Below are 21052 nucleotides of genomic sequence, written 5' to 3'. Positions count from 1 at the left end.
TGTGGTACTGGTATGTTGGGTATCCCCTCCCAAGGTGCATGACTTTACATTTTTATTTTTCTTCACTGAATTGTAGCAGCCACTTTTTGTTCCATTCCTGTAGCTTGGTGATGTCTTCTTGTAGGAAATCCGCAGTCAAGAGGTTAAGAGACATACATGAGAGGGAGGGCTGTTGCAGAGTTTGGTAGAAGAAATGAATGAAAGAATGAAAATACCGGCCAATTCTTGCATTAGGAAATAGAAAGCATATGAATGAGCTTGAGTAGAAAAAGACTTATGCTGTGTAAATCTCGTGCCAAAAGAGATTATGTTATGAGGTGACTATGTATTAATTACAAAAAATAACATGAGTGAGCTGACACACTTGAGATGAAGGAAGGGAGTTGGTTATCACAAGGAGCTGCTGATAACATTGGTGATAATCTTTGCCCTTTAACTTCCTTGATAAGAGCCGCAAGGTGTGAGTTTTACAAATGTTCCGTCCACAGGCTCAAGGAGGTGTTTTGTGGGTGTGTTCAGAGGGCCAGTGTGTTGCGAGTAAGTATTAGATAACACTTTTATTGATATGTTCTAGTATGTGTGTGTGTATTTACCTAGTTTTACCTAGTTGTAGTTTTACAGGGCCTGGGCTTTATGCTTCTGTGGTCCCGTCTCCATATCTACATTTATCCAACTTTTCCTTAAAGCTTTGCACACTCTTCGCCAATACTACATCCTCACTTAGTCTGTTCCAAACCTCTAAATTTCTTTGTGCGAAGCTATATTTCTTTATGTCTCTCAAGCATCTTCCCTTCCTCAGTTTTTTACTATGTCCTCTTGTGTTCCTGTTGGTAATTTCTTCTTTTAATAGTAACTCCTCATTGTCTACTTCTTCCATTTTGCTCAGTAATTTGTAGATTTGTATTAGGTCTCCCCTTTCTCTTCTTTGTTCTAGTGTTGGTAAGTCCATTTCTTTCAGTCTTTCCTCATATGTCAATCCCTCCAGCTCTGGAACCATTTTTGTTGCCATCCTTTATATTCTTTCTAGTTTCTTTATGTGTTTCTTCTTATGGGGAGACCACACTGCCTCCACATATTCCAACTCTGGTCTGATCATAGTGGTAATTAATTTTTCATCATATCCTTATCCATGTAGTGGAATGCTATTCCTATATTTCTCACCACGTTATACGTATCACTGAATACTCGATTAACATGACTCTCTGGCTGTTTGTTATCTTGCATTATTACTCCCAGATGTCTCTCTTCATGTACTTTCTTTAATGTTTCACCATCTCCCATTTTATATGTCCATTTTGGTCTTGCTTCACTTTTTCCCATTTCCATAACATGACATTTCTTCACATTGAATTTCATCTCCCATTCCATATTCCACTTCCAAATCTTGTTTAGGTCTTCTTGCAGAATTTCGCAGTGTTTACAGTTTCTTATATGTCTTAGCTTTGCATCGTCTGCGAACAGGCTCATATAACTAGTGTGTGTGTGTGTGTGTGTATTAACTCTTGGTCTGATCAATGCTGTTATTTTCTTCATCTTGTCCCCATCCAAGTAATGAAATGCCACTAATATTTTGCAGCAAACTACTATATGTGTGTGTATGTGTGTGTGTGTATATGTGTGTGTGTGTGTGTGTGTATGTGTGTATGTGTGTGTGTGTGTGTGTTTATACTACTACTACTACTACTATTTCTCAACCTGGTGTTAGCTCCTGCACAAGACTGACTTTTTCATAAGCATGTCTCGTACTCATAAACACTTCTTCCATTTCCCTGACTCCTGCATTCCCCCTTTGCCACCCCTATAGGTGAGGTTAAGTATGGGGGGTGGCAGCTTGTTGTCATGGTGTGTGAGGTGCCTGGGTGTAGGGGCGCCTGGACAGACCATCTCTCAGCACCCTCTCGCATCATCCCAGACCAGGATTCATCGCACTGTGTCAACATCCAGGTGAGAGAGAGAGAGATAGATCTGTATTATGTCTAATTAGTTTAGTTACAGATAAATATTTACATGGAGCAAGAAATATATATATATATATATATATATATATATATATATATATATATATATATAGAGAGAGAGAGAGAGAGAGAGAGAGAGAGAGAGAGAGAGAGAGAGAGAGAGAGAGAGAGAACTGTATTACGTCAAATTAGTTTAGTTATGGATAAATATTTACAAAGAGCAAGAGAGAGAGAGAGAGAGAGAGAGAGAATATTCTTGAGTCATCCATTTTTCCCATTCAGAGGACAAGACTCTGATGAAAGTGAAGGAGAGGAGGATGAGGAGGAGGATGACGAAGAGAGTTTCGTGCACAAGTGTCCGCCAGGCCCAGCCACTCCCCTGCTGCACCCCCCTCCTGTGCCTCCCACTGTGCCTGTCCGGGTCCAGCCTCGTGAGTCTCTCCCACTCTTGGCGATTGTATGCTCTCTCCTCCCTAAGCCTTATCCCCCTCATGTGTTTCTTTAGCGAATTTGATTCTTTGGGCAGCCACTAGAAGGAAGGGCAGTACCATATGACGTGAACTACCTCGATTACTGTTATTAGTTTATCAGTTTCTGCTCTTGTCGATCATATGCTCTCTCCTTCCTGTGCATTATGCCTCTAATGTCTTCCTCCAGCGAGTTTAATTCCTTTGACAGCCACTAGGAGGAAGGGCAGTATGATACCATATGGCGTAAACTGCCTCGATTATTATTATTAGTTTATCAGTTTCTGCTCTTGACGATCGTATCCTCTCTCCTCCCTGAGTCTTCCCCCTCTAATGTCTTCCTCCAGCGAGTTTGATTCTTTGGGCAGCCACTCGTGTTAAATCAAAAACGTGTTGTTTAAACTCATGTTAATCAAGAGGTGACTATACCATATGATGTGAACTACCTCAATTATCATTAGTTTATCAGTTTGTATCAAGACACTTAGAAAGTGACCCTAATCTTCTGGCCATTCATTCTATTGTCATATGTAAGGTTTAAACATGAAGGGCAGTACCATACAATGTGAATTACCCCTATCATCATTATATTACTAGTTTGTATCGACACTTCCCCATTCAAAAGTGACCCTCAATAATCTAGTCATCCGTTCAGGTTCCGTTCCACTGCACCGCCCAGTTCCTCACTCCCCTGGTCAGTGGCCACCAGGTCCCTGCAACGAGGCACACCGCGACTCCTTGGACTCCTCCCCAGGGCCTGCGTCTCCCCCAGCCTCCCCTACCACCACCACCTCCCGCAGCAACAGCCCCGCCAGCAGCACCTGTGGAAGTCAGCTCAGCCTGCACAGCCAATTCAGCCAACACAGCCGACTTTCTGCTCTTCTCCCTCCTGATGACAACAGCGGCCAGTCTCTTGTAAGTATGGATTGCATGTGTTAGCTAATGTTTTTATTTTTTATTATAGTGGATGTTTGTAATGTCTCAGTGTCCATTGCTGTGTTGGTTTGCTTGTATCTTTCTTTTTCTTCTCCTTCACAGGAGCTGCCTTGTATAGGCCGACCGGCCTCTTGCAGACTCCTTACGTTCTTATGTTTTTCTTCTTCTTCTTTTTTTTCTTCTTCTTCTTCTTCTTCTTTTTCCTCCTCCTCCTTCTCTTTCTTCTTATTATTATTATTCTCCTTCTTCTTCTTCTTATTTTTCTTCTTCTCTTCTTCTTCTTCTTCTTCTTCGTCTTCTTTTTTCTTGCTTCCTTTACTGTTAAAAAAAAAAGTTAATTATTTTTGCATAGGACCCTTCAACTGTAACTCATTACTGTAAAAAAAGAACGTGCATTGTTCCCTTCTTTGCCTGACCCAGCTGTCTGTCCGTCCTCTCTACCCTAGGGTGAGGACAGGACACCAAAGCGACAGATCAGGTTCATGACCCCGGAGGAGGCTGCCAGGCCGCCCCAAGAGCCCCCGGCAACTCGCGTTGTAGGTAAGCGCTTGGGGTGGACATATATTGTACCTATAGCTAGAATGATCCTGAACTTTTCTGACCACACACCCACAATGACCTCATCTCTGCCAATCCACCAGAGTTCCCCCAAAGTGGTAAGAGTGGGTTGGCGCGAGGGGGTGACATGCTGCGTTCCCTGTTCGGCATGGAGGACCCTGTGAGCTACGCTGGGCAGTATGCTCTCCACGGCAGCTCCAAGCCCGTCAAGATTCGTAGCTACACCACCCTGCACGCCATATCCAGGTGAGGACTCCTTAGAAAACTTGTCCTGTTTACTCTGTTTATGCTAAGGTGAGAATGCCCACTACCGTATTTGTATTATCTTTTACACTTTCCCATTTTTCACTTAAGGTCTCTGCCATTTCACGGTTATACTCATCTTTTATTTCTTTTCCCTGTAACTTTTCTATCTTCAGTATTTCCTTTTTTACTTCACCTTTCTTTTCAAACACCCACTTTTCTTTCAGCTTTAACTTTGCCAGCACTGCAAGATGGTCAGATCCATCGAACATTCCTCTTACTACCTTCGCGTCACAATTTTTTTTCTAAGCCTTTCATCTACTGCCACATAATCAATCAATCCTTTTTGCTCATTATCTTCTCCCCTCCTCCATGTGTATCGGTGGATATTTTTGTGCTGAAAGAAGGTGTTCGCTAGGAACATTCCCCTCTCAGCACAGACATTCACCAGGCACTCTCCATTTTCATTCTTCCCAGGTATCCCCCATTTTTCAACCACATCCATCACACATTCATCACCAACTTTAGCATTCATATCTCCCATCGTAATAAGTTTCCTTTCTTTCTCAAAACTCTTCAAACATGCATTCACTTCCTCCCAAAAAGCTTCCCTTTCTCTCAGTCCTTTTTTACTTTTCACATTTAAACAAATCATCTTATAGTAACTCGTGGAAACAATACTTCTACTACTACTACTACTACTACTACTACTACTACTACTACTCTGCTCTTCAGCTACCATGGTCGTGCTGAGACCAGTAGCACTCCGTCCCGGTACTCCTTCGGCAAGCTTGAGTTGGCGCTGAGGTACCGGACTTCAGAACACATGTACGTAACCCCCAACCTTTACAAGGGTGTGTTTATGTTGGTGTACTTGTATAGGACTTGAGCTAAACTTGTATTGTTCTCAGTTCTGTGTTCTTAAACGTATTGGCGCCTCAGTTTCACCTTTTTGAAAAGCCTCTCCCAGAAGTCTTTGGTGACATGTTGTGTGATCCCAGTGATTGTTTTACATGACTCCTGCAGCTTGAACGGGAAAATCACCCTCTACTAACTCCTCCTCCTCCTCCTACTACTACTACTACTAGTACTACTACTACTACTACTATCTTTGGCAGGCTGGACGTCCGTGTGAATCAAATTACGCAACTTCCGCCTGGCAAGAAAGACCTCAAACTGGACTTGTGTGTGAGTTACAATTATTATCATCATTATCATCATCATTACTGTCCTTATTTGTATTATTATCCTCTTCAGTACAATTTCTTCTTTCTTTCTCTTTCTTCCTTTCTTCTTACTCTCTCCAGGTCAGTGTGACACCCGGTAAGAAGGAGAAGTGGGTGAAGGGAGTGTCGGCAGGACCCAGGCAGGCGGATGACACCCAGGCACACTCCGGCTCTATCAAGGTGAGGAGGAGGAGGAGGAGGAGGAGGAAAAGAAGAAAGAGAAGTAAGAAGATGAGAAGAAGGAGGACAGGAAGAGAAGAAAGAGAAGGATGAAGATGAGAAGGAGGAGGAGGAGGAGGAAGCAAATATATAGGAATAACTTTGCAACAACTCATGGACAGAAACATGAATTAATATTTCTCTCTCTCTCTCTCTCTCTCTCTCTCTCTCTCTCTCTCTCTCTCTCTCTCTCTCTCTCTCTCTCTCCCTCCCTCTGTCAGCTCCGTAAGGTCTCCAAGCGTTGTCTGGTCATCTCAGTGTACCAACCCGGCCTTCGTTCCCACCCTTACCTCGCCCTGGGGCATGGCATCGTAGCCAACTTGGGAGCCCAGCCGCTTGAGGAAGGGTGGCAGCCGTGCACGTTACAGCTGCGACAGGGGTGGCAGGTTAGTGCAGGGTGGCCTAGAGGGGAGGGAAAGGCTCTGTCGGGTTGGCTGAAGAAGGGGAGAGGGAGAGGAGGAGGAGGAAAGGAAGGAGGAGGAAAAGGAGAAGTTATAGGAGGAGAGAAATGGAATAAGGAAAGGGATTAGTGTGCAGATGATGGTTGGGTGGGTGAGGATAACACATTTTGGCCCCCAACTCACATACTTAACAAGGCTTTCAGAGGTTTGGGAGTTTGTCATTCTCTCTCTAGTTCTCTCTCTCTCTCTCTCTCTCTCTGTCTCTTCCTCTGTCTCTCTCTCTCTCTGAAACTCTCTCAGTACTCTCTTGATCTCTCTCTCTCTCTCTCTCTCTCTCTCTCTCTCTCTCTCTCTCTCTCTCTCTCTCTCTCTCTCTCTCTCTCTCTCTCTCTCTCTCTCTCTCTCTCTCGCTCACTCGCTCGCTCGCTCTCTCTCTCTCTCTCTCAGGTTCAGGATCATCTAGGTATGGCGCTGGTGGCCCTCTCATGCTGTGAGAGAGAGCGTGGGTACCTTACCTTCACTGTGGATGTGCTGCAGATGAAGAAAATGAAGGTGCTACGTCTGGGGAGCAAAATTGCCTCCTCCTTCAAGAGTGAGTATTCGTCTTATGCTCTTCTCCTCCTTCTTTTTCTTTTTCTTGTTCTTCTGAACATAATATAGTCTATTACAAAGTTTCCACCCCACTTTTGTTGTGCGATGTGAAGCTGATTTTTATACAGAGTTCTTAAAAGCTATCTTCCTTTGGCTATGGCAGCAAAGGTGGTAGTGCAAGTGGTGGCAGTGGTGGTGACTGAGGGCAGCCGCGCCAGGAAGGAGGAGCTGGGCGGCACCACCCTGGAGGTCCCCAGAGACAGCAGTGAGAAGAGCTGGGAGGGCATCTTCAAGAACACCTGCTCCCACACCTTCTCTGTGCCCAAGAGCAAGGTGATGGCCTCCTGCGCTGTGCTGGAGGTGAGGCAGCCAGTGAAGTTGTCTGTAGTTGTGGAAATGCTGATGGCCTAACTCCTTGTGCCGGAGAAGTGTTTGTGTAGGTTTATATTTTGTACAGTGCACTGATAAACACAACTGCTAGTTATGGGAGCAACACTAATAGAACAACAGCATTCCACAGTCTGGGATGCACACACACACACACACACACACACACACACACACACACACACATGGTGTGTGTGTGTGTAACGGCCCGGTAGCTCAGTGGATAGAGTGTCTGCCTCACAACCAGAAGGACCGGGGTACGATTCCCCGGCCGGATGAAGATAAGTTGGGTTTATCTTCTTTCACGTGTAGCCCCTGTTCACCTAGCAGTGAGTAGGTACGCGACGTCAGGCAAGGAGTTGTGACATCGTCGTGGTGTGTTGGTGTGTGAGTGGTCTCAGTTCTACCCAAAGATTGGTACTATGAGCTCTGTGCTCTTCCGTAGGGGAACGGCTGTCTGTCTCGAGAGAGACCCGCAGCAAACCAAGAGGTGAATTACACACACACACACACACATTGAGCTATGGAATAGACTGGAGGAGGAGGTGGTTTGTGCAAGAAACATTCATGATTTTAAGGAAAAGTTGGATAAAAGAGGATATGGAGACGGGACGGCGCGAGCGTAGCTCTTTTCCCGTATGTCACAACTAGGTAAATACAACTAGGTAAATACACACACACACACACACACACACACACAGGATATTTGGAGATATGTATAGAATGGTAAGAAATATAGAAACAGCATTCCACTGCATGGATAAGGATATGATGAAAAAGATGATTACCAATATGATTAGACCGAAGTTGGAATATGTGGAAACAGTGTGGTCTCCCAATAAGAAGAAACACGTGAAAAAACTAGAAAGAATACAAAGGATGGCAACGAAGATGGTTTCAGAACTGAAGGAATTGTCATATGAAGAAAGGTTAAAGGAAATGAACCTGCCAACATTGGAACAAAGAAGAGAAAGGGGAGACCTAATACAAATTTATAAATTGTGGAATAAAATGAAAGAAGTAGGTAACGAGGAATTACTACTAAGAGAAGTAAAAAACACCAGCAACACATGAGGACACAGTAAAAAATTGAGAAAAGGAAGATGTTTGAGAGACAAAAAAATATGGCTTCCCGCAAAGAAGCATAGAGGTTTTTAACAGATAAGTGAGAATGTTGTGTTGGCAAAGAGTGTGCACAACTTCAAGTATAGATATGGAGACTGGACCACACGAGCGTAAGCCCAGGCCCTATGAAGTTGCAACTAGGTAAATACAACAAGGTAAATACACACACAAAGATACAAGGAAACTTTCAAGAGCCCACTCACTCAGTCTACACACGGCAGCTCATGAGAATAACTTACTATCTGCCATCTTCATTAATAAATATATCTCACCCATCTCTCTCAACCAACATTCATTCAATTTGTACCCTTTGCCACAGGGCCTAAAAGAAATTCAGTATAATTACCAAGTCTAAGGATCAAGCTTTTTATTGGCAATAGTAGCGGTGTCAGGAAGTACGGAGTTGAAATCCACCTTCCACAGATGCATGGCCGCGCCCGACATGGTGTAACGTTCAGCGAGGCCCTGCTGGGTAAGGTGATCCTGGGCCCAGAGGAACTGTTTGGCGGCGAGGACCAAGGCCGCCCCATGCCGGGTGCTCCTCAGTCTGCCATCACAGTGCCCGGGGACCCCATGGACGCCCGCCTCACACACTGGGGCCTCTCCATCAGACGCAAGGCGAGGATAGAGATGTGGCACCGCCTGCAGATCTGACCAAGAGTGTGCCCCCCCTCCCCCCCGATCCCCTTGGGCAGGCCAGGGTGAGCTGCTGTTGCTGTTGGTCCTTACTAACACTTGAGCCTCACGCTGAAGGAAGGGACAACTTTCAAAGCAAGGAACAGTCTTCATTCTTGAAACCAGGAAATTAAAAAAAAATAGGTTGATATCTGGAGTGTAGGAAATGGTAAAAAAAAACTTGATAATGAACTTCTGTAAATATTTATGAGTGAATGCTAACAACTCTTGAGTCAGGTCATTGGAGGATTGGTTAACATTCACACACAAATATTTCCACAATTACAGTAGGAGTTCATTGATCATTTTCTGCACTCCAGATATCAACCTTTTTCTGAGTTATAATTTCCTGTTTTCAAGAATTCAGTGTTCTTTACTGACTTGCTTTTCCATGAACAGTTGAACTTTTGCTGTCCACTTGTTGGCCCCTGCATGGGTTACTTGTTACAGGGTGTAGTTCATGCAGTATTCAAGTGGCTGTAATAATCCTCACAGGGACTTTGGTAATGTAACTAACAACACAGTTTGATGGTATTGAATTGCAGTGGTTGGAATATTTAGAGTATCACTATTATGCCCAAATTCATCTCCTTTGTCCTCGTACCTCACCCATGTCAGTCACCTTGCCCATTGAAAGGCTTGTGTCAGACTGTCATACAAGCATAACTGGTAGAACCTCATGTTGGGGGAGTCTGAGAGCACATGACTATAACATATCTTTATTGATTATATGGCTTTAAAATACACCTACAGTATACACATTTACAATACTTATTACTCTATCTACTCATATTTTTTCTCAGTAAACATATGAAATTATAGCTTGTATATCCTTCAAAACAGTTACTCTTCATGCCACTGACAAGGTAGCTATTTACAGTAAGTGTACAACAGCAGACATCAGAACAGTACATGGCCAGATTTTGTTGCTGTCATAAACAACAACGTAAATGTTTACCTCAGTCGTCATAGCACAGTCTGGGGGTGTAGCTGCCGCCTGCCAGCTCTCTCTCTCTGTCTTCACTCATGCGGCAAACCCAACGAGAGACAACATTACCGAGGAACAAAATCTCTATCATCTGCTACACGGCAAGCACCTTTGGTCAGCCGAGGCCGCGGCAAAACTCTAACAAGCCCGTGAGGAACGCTCGCTGGTGCCGGGGCGGGCACTTGGCCCACTGCGCCGTGGCTCCTCTCGTCCACCACCACGAGGAAATCATCACCAAGGGGAAACAGTTTGAGGAATCACAAGAGCTTGGCCTAAGAGGCTGTGGCAGTAGGAATGTAAGAGAAATAAACTTTGCTAACACGGAACATAACACAAACTACAGAGTGAAATCCTGGATGCCAAAGATTTGCAGATGTCTGACTGATCAGCCACAAAGCTTGCCTCGGCCCAGGCACCAGCGGGGCGGCCATGTGGGAAGCAGAGGCGGCAGGGCCAGTACTGTCTGATGGTGCCACAGGGGAGTGCCACTGCTGTCACATACAAACCAGCAGTTTGGGTTTGGGTGCCCTTGGCACCCTCAGCAGTACAACCATGCCCAGAGGGTGAACCAAAGTGCCAACTAAAGAGAGCTACATAAAGGGAACACCAGTAAGTCATGACACTTAGCTGTTTGAACATTCAGCAAGCAGGATTATGTGTCTGCAATTTACACCTCCATTTTTATGTACAGAACATATTGGCAGAGTGAGTGAGTGAAGGTCTGTTGATGAGTGTATGAACAACAGCTGTGTTGTCTCCTTGCACAGTGCCAGTGTTGTGCCAAGGTCTTCCCTAATGTGATGGCACTGAGTGGCCACCGCACACTTGTCCTGGTGGTGCAGGGGGAGGCTGTGGTGGCGGGGCAGCTGGTGGTGGTGGTGGTGGGGGGGCAGCAGTAGCTTTCTATCACAGCCTTCAAAGATAATAATAGTAATAATGACCATAATACAATAATAACAATAAGTGGTCCATCACAAAAAATTAAAACAGACCATCTCTTTATTTTTCTATGTACATACATATGCTACGTAGCCTTTAAGTAAAAATTTAGATAAACATTAGCAATCCTATAAGCCACTTTATGTAGAGGACATCTCTGTCTCCCTCACTTGTGAATGTGTGTGTGTGTGTGTGTGTGTGTGTGTATATTTTTTTTTATACTGAAGAGAGTATGTGCATCCAGTTCTGCAGCGACATTGGTGTTGGCATGACAGTGCTGGAATGTCTGATAGTTACGGTGGTAAGGAAGCGAAGATACAACCTGAGAATCAACAACATTATTATGATAGACGACTGCCTGGCCGTCCGGGAGTGGTGGAGGCAGCGAGCGGCTCGTTCCTCCCACGGCACGAGGCGCTGGGAAGAGCCAGCCACTGGGACACAAGCCTTCATCATATGCTGTTTTCTGTTGTCTTCTGAGTGTGAAAAAACCCAATGTCTAGGAGGACTCAGCCTGTGTTAATGTTTTCTAGCATGGTACAGAAAGAGCCCAAGGTAGTGTACAAAAAAAAGTGACACTGAAACAAGCATAGAATAAGACTCATGTTGAGATGGCAGCAGCAGGTCCCGAGTCACTGGCCTTGATGTGATGGCAGAGGACGAGAGAGCCAGAGAAGGAGAAGAGTTTTGTGGCCGTAGTTTTAAACATTTCGGCGACCAATCGCACACATTTGACAAGGCTTTCGAAGGAGTTTGGGCATTTCTAGGGTAATTTTATGGCCCTGGTGGTAGTTTAATCTTTCTTCTGTACCATGAACCTACAAAAACACTCATTAGAACCCCACTGATTTCCTTATTGGCCTTTAGAAATAGTTGATGTGAGAGTTGAAAGCATCATGTGACCTGTACTTTGTGGCTGTCTGCCTCGCCCTCTCTCGAAAGTTCCTGATTCCCTGCCTTGGGTGGACTGGCGGGTGCTGCTTCATGCCACCCTACCTCTCTTCCTCCTCTGTCCCCTCCCCTGCCTCAGACTAAAGAGATAGACAGTCAGGGTCAGTGTTGCAGCCAGTGTTTGTGTTGTGTGTCGCGCCAGCTAAGACTCCCTACAAGAATGCCAGACAGAGTGACATCGGAACACACAGCAGCGCAGCATTGCATCGTAGCAACACTTCCAGGATGTTCTCGGAAGTGTTCGTCACGTCACGCCCTATGGAACACACACCCTCGTGGCAACACTTCCGGGACACTGCACAGCCCTCTTTTTGATGTATGCAGGAGATGACGTCTGGCAGGGAGGGACGCCACTCTTCCGGCTCCTCATCTACGTCACAAGATTAGTACCCACTCTGATTCTATTCCTCTGACTCCTCGTCCACCTCAGGGAACTCCAGGATGGCCCGGCCCGGGATGATGCCTCGGCCGATCTTGGCCAGCGCCTCGTTGGCTTGGTCGGCCGAGAATATGGTGTGTGGTGGAGGCTCGATCTGGGGGCAGGGATGGAGGGGGGGGGGGTTAGAGGAAGAGGAAAGAGTTCATGGACTTAGTTCATACACTTAAAGGAGGCAAAGACTTCAAAGGCCACAAAACAAAAGAAGAGAAGCCTGCCAAATGCTGCTCCTTTATACAGAAGACATATTCCTACACTTGCATTTGGTTAGCACTGGTTAGAGAAAGAGGAAAGTTCTCATGGGTTCACTTCGTACACTTAAAGGAGGCTGAGACTTCCAAGGCCACAAAACAAAAGAAGAGAAGCCTGCCAAATGCTGCAACTTTATACAGAAGACTTATTCCTACATTTAGATTTGTTTACTCTGCTCAGTACAAGGTAGAAGCCAAAACTCAAACAGAAAACACTGGAAATAATGCCCATAAATATCTTGGGTAGTATTATTAAACATTTCACCCAAGCACACACATTTGACAAGGCTTTCTCCCCTTGCACACTATACACCGTACATAGGAAGTGTTCAAAGCTGTAGCTCACCTCGCCTGTGGACACCAGGTGCACAAGGTTCTTCAGCTGGTTGAGGGTTCCAAACTCAATAGGGATGAGTTGGTGGTTCTCCTTCTCTGCCACAGGGCCGAAGCGGGACAGAAGACCTTCAGAATGCTCCGAGCTCAGGAGCAGAACACCGCCCTGTGGGAAGGGAGCGTGGTTAGCCACAGAATACAAAAGAATAACCAAGGATATATGGGGACTACAAGAGGGGAAGGGAGTGTGGTTAGGCATGTCCTATTATCATTATTATTATTCTAAGAGATGAAACAGATAGAGAGGGAGGAGTGCAGACCCTATACATGGCTTACTCACCAGCCCCTAAGCACCTGAGATGCTGAGAGAGAAAAAATGAAAGTGAAAGCAATGAGAGAGAAGGAAAAAGAGCAAGGACATTTCAGTGAAGCAAAAAGATCAAGAAACAGATTGAAGGACCTGACTTGTCACCCACCAGGGAACTGATATTTGGGTACTAGGAGAGAGAGTGCATACAGCATACACAATACAGCTCCTGGGAACCAATTCCTCACCCTCTTCCCTCCCCATCCATGAATTTCAGCTTGCATTAGAAACACTCCCTTCAGCATCGCCATAAAAAAAGCTAATTGCCAAGGATATATGGTGACTAGGAGAGAGAGAACAGACATCATACACATGACAGCTCCTGGGAACCAATTCTTCACCCATCCCTCCCCATCCATGAACTTTAAGCTTCCATTAGAAACACTCCCTTCAGCATCATTATAAAAAAAGCTAATTGCCAAGGATGTATGGGGACTAGGAGAGAGAGTGCAGACAGCATACACATGACAGCTCCTGGGAAGCAATTCTTTACCCTCATCCCTCCTCATCCATGAACTTAAGCTCCCATTAGAAACACTCCCTTCAGCATCACCATGAAAAAAAGCCAATTGCCAAGGATATATGGGGGCTAGGAGAAGGTTGACAGCATACACCTGACAGCTCCTGGGAGACAATTCTTGACCTTCTTCCCTCCCCATCCATGAACTTTAAGCTTCCATTAGAAACACTCCCTTCAGCATCACCATAAAAAAAACCAATTGGCAAGGATATATGGGGGCTAGGAGAAGGTTGACAGCATACACCTGACAGCTCCCGGGAAGCAGTTCTTGACCCTCTTCCCTCCCCATCCATTCATCTATCACACCTCCTTTAGAAGCCTTCCCTTGAGCACCACCCTTCAGCTGGTGCAAAGTGTAACAAGTCTCTGTCTCACTCACAGGCGCCAGACACTTGAGGGCACGCCGTATGGACCTGGAGGTGGCGCTGAAATCAATAACAATGTCTACTGGTCCTCCGCAAGCGTCCTTGGTCCGCTCCACCAGCTGCTCCTCATACAGGTCCTCGTTCCACTGCACCACGTTGACCCTGAGGTGACACAGGAGCAGGGGATCAGTCTGGGGCTCGCCTTGTGTAAGTAATGCGGTGAAGGTGTGAGCTGCCTGCTGTGCTAAATGTGTGTGTGTACTTGTTATTTAGCATCACTGGGAGGCATTGGCTCATGGAACACCTACACTAGTCTGTCTGTGGTTCTTTTTTGGCAGTAAAGGAAGCAGGTGGGGAACATGCCCTTGTCAAGTTTAAAAGAGCACTTGGAAGTAGCAATAAGAGATAGCAAAGGAAGCAGCAGTACGCCAGGCTCTCAGGAGGCTGAAGACAGTCACTTGACCTGTACAGCAGCAGCATTAACCCTTATAAGGCGGCAGTATTTCAAGAGTAGCTCCCACCAAAATGAATCGTCTATACATAGGCACTGCCAACCTTAGGACCTTAGCTTAAATATAGTTACGCCGCATAATAGATGTTTTGTACTATCGTCTATGTATATATTCTACCGCAGTCTGGAAGCGTTGTTATATTTCTGCCATACAAAACTGACTGACTGAATTTTGGGCCCTCTAAGTATAGCTCCTCCACCATCTAAGGGTTAATCTTTAGGTAACTGCCAATCCAGTACAGTGCAGCAGTGAAGAAAAGTGTTTTGATTGCATGCTTGCTCTTTTGCGGGGCAGAAAAGAAGCAGAACACAGCCCAGAGAGAAGTGTGGGCATGTGCTGAGCAGTGACTGTGACATCTGCTGTGATGTGGAGAGGTCAGCGACTCACTTCAAGTACTCGTGTGCGATGGAGATTCCCTCGTCCCGGAGACACGCCACGTTGATGTTGATTCGCTCCCTTTTCTCCGGCCAGTAGAAGCGGGCAATCCTCATGGCCCAGAGAGCCAGGCCGCCCGTCCCCACCAGCAGCAGCTTGCACTGACCTGTGGGATGGAGGTACACCAATGAATTTAACTCTGCTATATTACTGTATTTGCTATTTGACTCTTAGCATAATCTGAATTGTGTTTTAATTATGGTCAACATATTACAAGCATTCTTTTTTTCCCTTGAGGCCTCAGACTGACCTAACCTAACCTAATCTAACTCATGACAGACGACCAGCCAGGTTGACTCACCCGTCTCTCCCTTCTCAGCCAGCACCTTCTCCACGTGGTTGTGGGCGCTGAAGACAGTGTTCATGGCCCAGAGTGCTCCTGAGGGCAGCATGGCGGCCGTGCTGAGGCTCAAGTTCTCCGGCACCTTGATGAGGTACTGCACTTCAGGCACTGCTATGTACTCAGCATACCTGTTGAGAGAGGGAGGGAGGGAGGGAGGGAGGTCACTCTCCTGTGTAAGCGCCTCGGTGCAGGAGGGCATTAGTGTCCTGCATGGGGTGTTGGGGGGCTGCTGCTTGGAGGGTCAATGGCTGGTGCAGTAGTAAGGCATTGTGGTAGTGGTAATAATGCATAAACAGTTTTGGGGAGGGAGAGGAAGAGATCACAGTCTTAACAGCTGATGGAAGAATTGCATTTGTGGCACATGAGGGATCAGGGTACAGGATAGGGTGAAGACAGGCACTATGACACAAAGGGCAGCACAAAGGGTTGATTATAAGGGCAGGGCAGTGACTCACCCTGGGGGATGTCCCACGTAGGGGTACACGATGACCCTGTCCCCTACCTGAAGCTCTGTCTCACCCACCTCCTCACCAAGCGCATCAACGGTTCCTGCAACCTGAAACACAAACACAAGGGTCACATTGCAACACAAACACAAGGGGGCTCTCACATTGCAACACAAACACAAGGGTGATGTTGCAACACAAACTCAATGGGGCTCTCACATTGCAACACAAACTCAAGGGGGCTCTCACATTGCAACACAAACACAAGGGGGCTCTCACATTGCAACACAAACTCAAGGGGGCTCTCATGTTGCAACACAAACACAAGGAGGCTCTCACATTGCAACACAAACTCAAGGGGGCTCTCAAGTTGCAACACAAACACAAGGGTGCTCTCACATTGCAACACAAACTCAAGGGGGCTCTCAAGTTGCAACACAAACACAAGGGTGCTCTCACATTGCAACACAAACACAAGGGTGCTCTCATGTTGCAACACAAACTCAAGGGGGGTCTCAAGTTGCAACACAAACACAAGGGTGCTCTCACATTGCAACACAAACTCAAGGGGGCTCTCAAGTTGCAACACAAACACAAGGGTGCTCTCACATTGCAACACAAACACAAGGGGGCTCTCACATTGCAACACAAACACAAGGGGGCTCTCACATTGCAACACAAACACAAGGGGGCTCTCACATTGCAACACAAACACAAGGGGGCTCTCACATTGCAACACAAACACAAGGGGGCTCTCACATTGTAACACAAACACAAGGGGGCTCTCACATTGCAACACAAACACAAGGGGGCTCTCACATTGCAACACAAACACAAGGGGGCTCTCACATTGCAACACAAACACAAGGGGGCTCTCACATTGCAACACAAACACAAGGGGGCTCTCACATTGCAACACAAACTCAAGGGTCACATTGCAAGACAAACACAATCATTATTATTATTATTATTATCATCATTATTATTTGACATACAATGACTATTACCAGGGATTGCACAGGATGTCTTTTTCTGTTGCGAAGTTGTGACTGATGTTATTTTTTGCCTGCAGGAAAGTGAGGTGGAGCAGGAAAAGAGAAAGAAGAGGAAACAGGGAGGAAGGAAGGAAATAGAGGGACAGGAGGAAGTCAAGAATATACAGAGAGGAGAAAAAAAGAGAGAGAGGGAGGAAAGAAAGAAGTCAGCTTGTGTAACACCTCTTATATCCAGCTTGAGAGAGAGAGAGAGAGGCAACCCATTCACACTGACTAAGAAAACTAAAAAATAAAATTAATAAAGAATAATAAAAAAAGCAAAGGAGAGAGGCAGAACAAGCCACAGAGGATCAAAGAATGAAAAGAAAATGAAGCCAGAATGAAGCCAAAATGAAGCACACCATCTATCACATCCCACCTCATATCCCGGGAAGAGTGATGTGTCCCTGACGGAGTGGTGGAGAGGCGATCCGCAGTGCAGGGCCTCCACAGATTTGATGGATGAGGACGAGGAGGCGGAGCGGAGCCGATAGCACACCCCAGCATTACGAACCTGTTGGGAGGAGGTGTTGAGGGGGACGTGGTGGAGGCTGAGGCAAGGATGGGAGAGGCTGAGGCAAGGGATGGAAATAGTTGGAAGTGTATCATTGTGTGTCTGAGAGAGATTTACGAGACAGATTCCGGAAAATCTGATGTTGTATGGAAGATTTCAGCTGCAAGACTGTGCAAGACATGGAGGTGGTGTGTGAAGGAAGACATATGAAGGAAAAGAAGATGAGGAGGAGGAGGAGGAGGAATAACAAAGGAAGGAAGAATGTGAGGGAGAGAATGGAAGACTTACAGCCCAGCCAATGCCATAAGGGAAAACAATGACAGTAAACAAAAAGGAGAAGAAGCAGAAGATGATGACGAGGAGGAGGAACAACATGAGTCAGGATGGTGAGTGTTACATATCATCTGTTTATTATTGATATTAACCCGGTAGCAGCGGGGATCATGTTTCTTAATAGTCCCTCTAAGTGAGAAAAATGAGAAAAAATCACCCCTCACACAAACCATTTCATAATATATATCAAAGCAATTGTGATCAGTTTATGTATCATCTTTTTGGGGGGGTTTATATCATGGCACAAATTTGGCCCGTCGCTGCTACCGGGTTAATGTAGTATGGAAATTAGAAGCTACGATCGTATTTTGTTTTAGAAGAAGAAGAAAGAACATATTTTATTGTCACATGAAAGTCAGAATTTTTGGTCATATTTTGTTTCAGAAGAGGAAATAAGAATGAAGATTTTTTTTATAGCCACATGAAAGTCACAAGGTTTAGAAAGATTTTTATAGAGGAAGAAAGATTTCCTATACCCATGTGGAAAGTCAGAATTTTTGGACCGATCTTATAATTGAGGTCAAATTTAGTGGGTCAAGGGCAAGGCAGAGACGAATGACACTCTTCAGAGGGGTTAATTAAATGTATTCCTGAAGCCTTAAATTGTATAGGGGGAGGGAGGGGGTCAAATCATCCCTGAGACTGACTGACTGACTGACTGACTCTCACTTGAAGATTTACAGTAAAGTGGTTTAACACAGTTGGTTTTGTGTGAGGCATTCTTAGTGTGTGTGTGTGTGTGTGTGTGTATCCATTTTCATTACACACACACACACACACACTCTCTCTCTCTCTCTCTCTCTCTCTCTCTCTCTCTCTCTCTCTCTCTCTCTCTCTCTCTCTCTCTCTCTCTCTCTCTCTCTCTCTCTCTCATTCTTTAAATCCACTTCGTTTTAAGGGACACACCACCTCATTTTTACCATAAGATCTATATATAGCCTAAGTATCTATATAAATCTACGTAAGTCTATGCAAATCCACCTCACCTTGACCCGGGCGCCAGCGGGGGGCGTGTCCGGCATGGGCGTCTCGAAGTTGAAGATGCATTCCTTGAGCTTGTGTGTCGGGCTCTCGATGCTAACTTGCTTCACCAGGCGAGACATGTCCTCCTCCTCGCTGCCTCCCGCGGCCCTGAGCACGTTGGGAAAGGGCGGAGAGAGAGAGAGGGGAAGGGCGTGTTAACGAGGGATTTAGTGATGGTGATGATGATGATGGTGAGGAGGAGGAGGAGGAGTTGTATAGGGGAATGGAAGAGGAGAAAGGAGAGGGTTAGTTTAGAGGAAGAAAGGAAAAGGAGGAGGAGGAGGAGGAGGAGGAGGAGGAGGAGTTGTATAGGGGAATGGAAGAGGAGAAAGGAGAGGGTAAGTTTAGAGGAAGAAAGGAAAAGGAGGAGGAGGAGGAGAAGAAAGAGGAGGAGGAGGAGGAGGAGTTGTATAGGGGAATGGAAGAGGAGAAAGGAGAGGGTTAGTTTAGAGGAAGAAAGGAAAAGGAGGAGGAGGAGGAGAAGAAAGAGGAGGAGGAGGAGGAGGAGTTGTATAGGGGAATGGAAGAGGAGAAAGGAGAGGGCTAGTTTAGAGGAAGAAAGGAAAAGGAGGAGGAGGAGGAGGAGGAGGAGGAGGAGTTGTATAGGGGAATGGAAGAGGAGAAAGGAGAGGGCTAGTTTAGAGGAAGAAAGGAAAAGGAGGAGGAGGAGGAGAAGAAGGAGGAGGAGTTGTATAGGGGAATGGAAGAGGAGAAAGGAGAGGGTTAGTTTAGAGGAAGAAAGGAAAAGGAGGAGGAGGAGGAGGAGGAGGAGGAGTTGTATAGGGGAATGGAAGAGGAGAAAGGAGAGGGTTAGTTTAGAGGAAGAAAGGAAAAGGAGGAGGAGGAGGAGAAGAAGGAGGAGGAGGAGGAGTTGTATAGGGGAATGGAAGAGGAGAAAGGAGAGGGTAAGTTTAGAGGAAGAAAGGAAAAGGAGGAGGAGGAGGAGAAGAGGATGATGATGAGGATGATGATGATGATGATGATGATGAGGAGGAGGAGGTTAATCATGGGGAATGCCTGGTCAGAATGGTTGAATATATATATATATATATATATATATATATATATATATATATATATAGAGAGAGAGAGAGAGAGAGAGAGAGAGAGAGAGAGTTCACAAAGAGGATAAAAAATAAGGCCCTAATCCGGTTAAAATTCCTTTTAGTCACAGGAGCGGGAAGATGGTGGCGGTGGTGGTGGTGGTGGAAACATGAAAATAACATAAAAATAACACACACACACACACACACACACACACACACACACACACACACACACTAAATATCTCAGTGCATGATTGAGAGTGAGTGCACACATGAATTCCTCTTCGATCAAGTGACACCATCTACTATTTAAGGCACTGCGAGTCTATGCATAATACTACTACAGCTTCTTTTTCGGTAGGCTTTGCGTGTACACAGGCCATAACGCTGCTCCTCTGTACTGCCCGTCACTCAGCGTACAATGTGCTGCTAAATAAAAATAAAAACAAGCCTCTTCCTGTGTGAATCTCTGTGCACACACTGGCTGCTGCAGGAGAGAGAGAGAGAGAGAGAGAGAGAGAGAGAGAGAGAGAGAGAGAGAGAGAGAGAGAGAGAGAATTTTACATATATTTACATAGAAAATCAGACCACACGGACCCCATGGTCCAGACTAGGTGATCTGTTCTAAACCTAAGTGATTCTACATTGATCAGATGGCTCCAAAACTTTGCATTTCTACTCTAGTTAATATTAAATTGAAGGAAGTGTCGGTCGGGCTTGTTTTTAAAGGAGTCAATCATGTTACACTGGACCATTCTCGCACTACAACGTTGGTGAAGAAAAATTTGGTGCAGTCTGAATTTAATTGTCTACATTTAAGTTTTGTACCATTGTTCCTCGTTCGCAGTGTCATCAATCATAAACAATTTTGATATGTCCACATTCGTAACTCCATTAAGTATTTTAAAACATTCGATCAGTTTTCCTCGGAGGCGACGTTTCTCAAGAGAGAACATGTTAAGGGTGGAAACCTCTCGTCGTAGGGTTTGTACTGCGTCGTTAAGGAGCCTTCCGAATCTGGCTGCCCCGACGGGGGACAGGTGTATTCCGTCCCTAGGGAAGAACTCACCCTGGCCGTAGAAATTGTCCCAGGCGTTAAAGAACTCTACAAGAGAGAGAGAGAGAGAGAGAGAGAGAGAGAGAGAGAGAGAGAGAGAGACTTGCAGATATCTTTCTACACTAATGCGTACACACGCACACACACACACGCCCCAGCACCCCGCCAGCCAGTCTCTCACGGCGGCGTATTAGTCACCCGACACACCGCTGCAACTATTTTTAGTCCTTGCCCTTGCATGCACTTCCTGCCTGCAGCCCCGTGAGTGTGAGGCACCACGGTCCGATCACGCGATTGACTCGCCATCGCCAGCCAATGCCCTCTCCGAATGAGCTTGGAGCTCAGAAGGGACGACCGATACCTCACACCCACA

General features: G+C 45.8%; 2 protein-coding genes across 3 annotated transcripts in view; one reads left to right on the top strand and one right to left on the bottom strand.

The window, feature by feature from the left end:
* Positions 1 to 2: 2 nt before the first annotated feature.
* LOC127008423 (uncharacterized) lies at positions 3 to 9607 on the top strand. Its single transcript, XM_050880572.1, has 13 exons — positions 3 to 537; positions 1805 to 1944; positions 2241 to 2389; positions 3081 to 3340; positions 3808 to 3901; positions 4003 to 4165; positions 4898 to 4990; positions 5281 to 5350; positions 5470 to 5568; positions 5829 to 5993; positions 6456 to 6600; positions 6763 to 6959; positions 8535 to 9607. The coding sequence occupies exons 1-13, from the start codon at positions 370 to 372 to the stop codon at positions 8763 to 8765; spliced, it is 1974 nt and encodes a 657-aa protein (XP_050736529.1). The 5' UTR covers positions 3 to 369; the 3' UTR covers positions 8766 to 9607.
* Positions 9492 to 21052, bottom strand: part of LOC127008427 (uncharacterized) — a 20439-nt gene continuing 8878 nt past the window's right edge. For both annotated transcript variants that reach the window (XM_050880579.1, XM_050880580.1), the window contains 8 exons: positions 18540 to 18684; positions 17086 to 17220; positions 15682 to 15782; positions 15185 to 15354; positions 14836 to 14989; positions 13951 to 14098; positions 12698 to 12850; positions 9492 to 12197 (listed from right to left, as the gene is read on the bottom strand). In XM_050880579.1, the coding sequence (XP_050736536.1) occupies positions 12066 to 12197; positions 12698 to 12850; positions 13951 to 14098; positions 14836 to 14989; positions 15185 to 15354; positions 15682 to 15782; positions 17086 to 17220; positions 18540 to 18684 (1138 nt within the window). In that variant the 3' untranslated portion in view covers positions 9492 to 12065. The remainder of the gene's footprint in view (positions 12198 to 12697; positions 12851 to 13950; positions 14099 to 14835; positions 14990 to 15184; positions 15355 to 15681; positions 15783 to 17085; positions 17221 to 18539; positions 18685 to 21052) is intronic.

This window comes from Eriocheir sinensis, chromosome 37 (genome assembly GCF_024679095.1).
Source record: "Eriocheir sinensis breed Jianghai 21 chromosome 37, ASM2467909v1, whole genome shotgun sequence".
Taxonomy (NCBI): domain Eukaryota; kingdom Metazoa; phylum Arthropoda; class Malacostraca; order Decapoda; family Varunidae; genus Eriocheir; species Eriocheir sinensis.
This window is presented reverse-complemented; position numbering and strand designations above follow the sequence as displayed.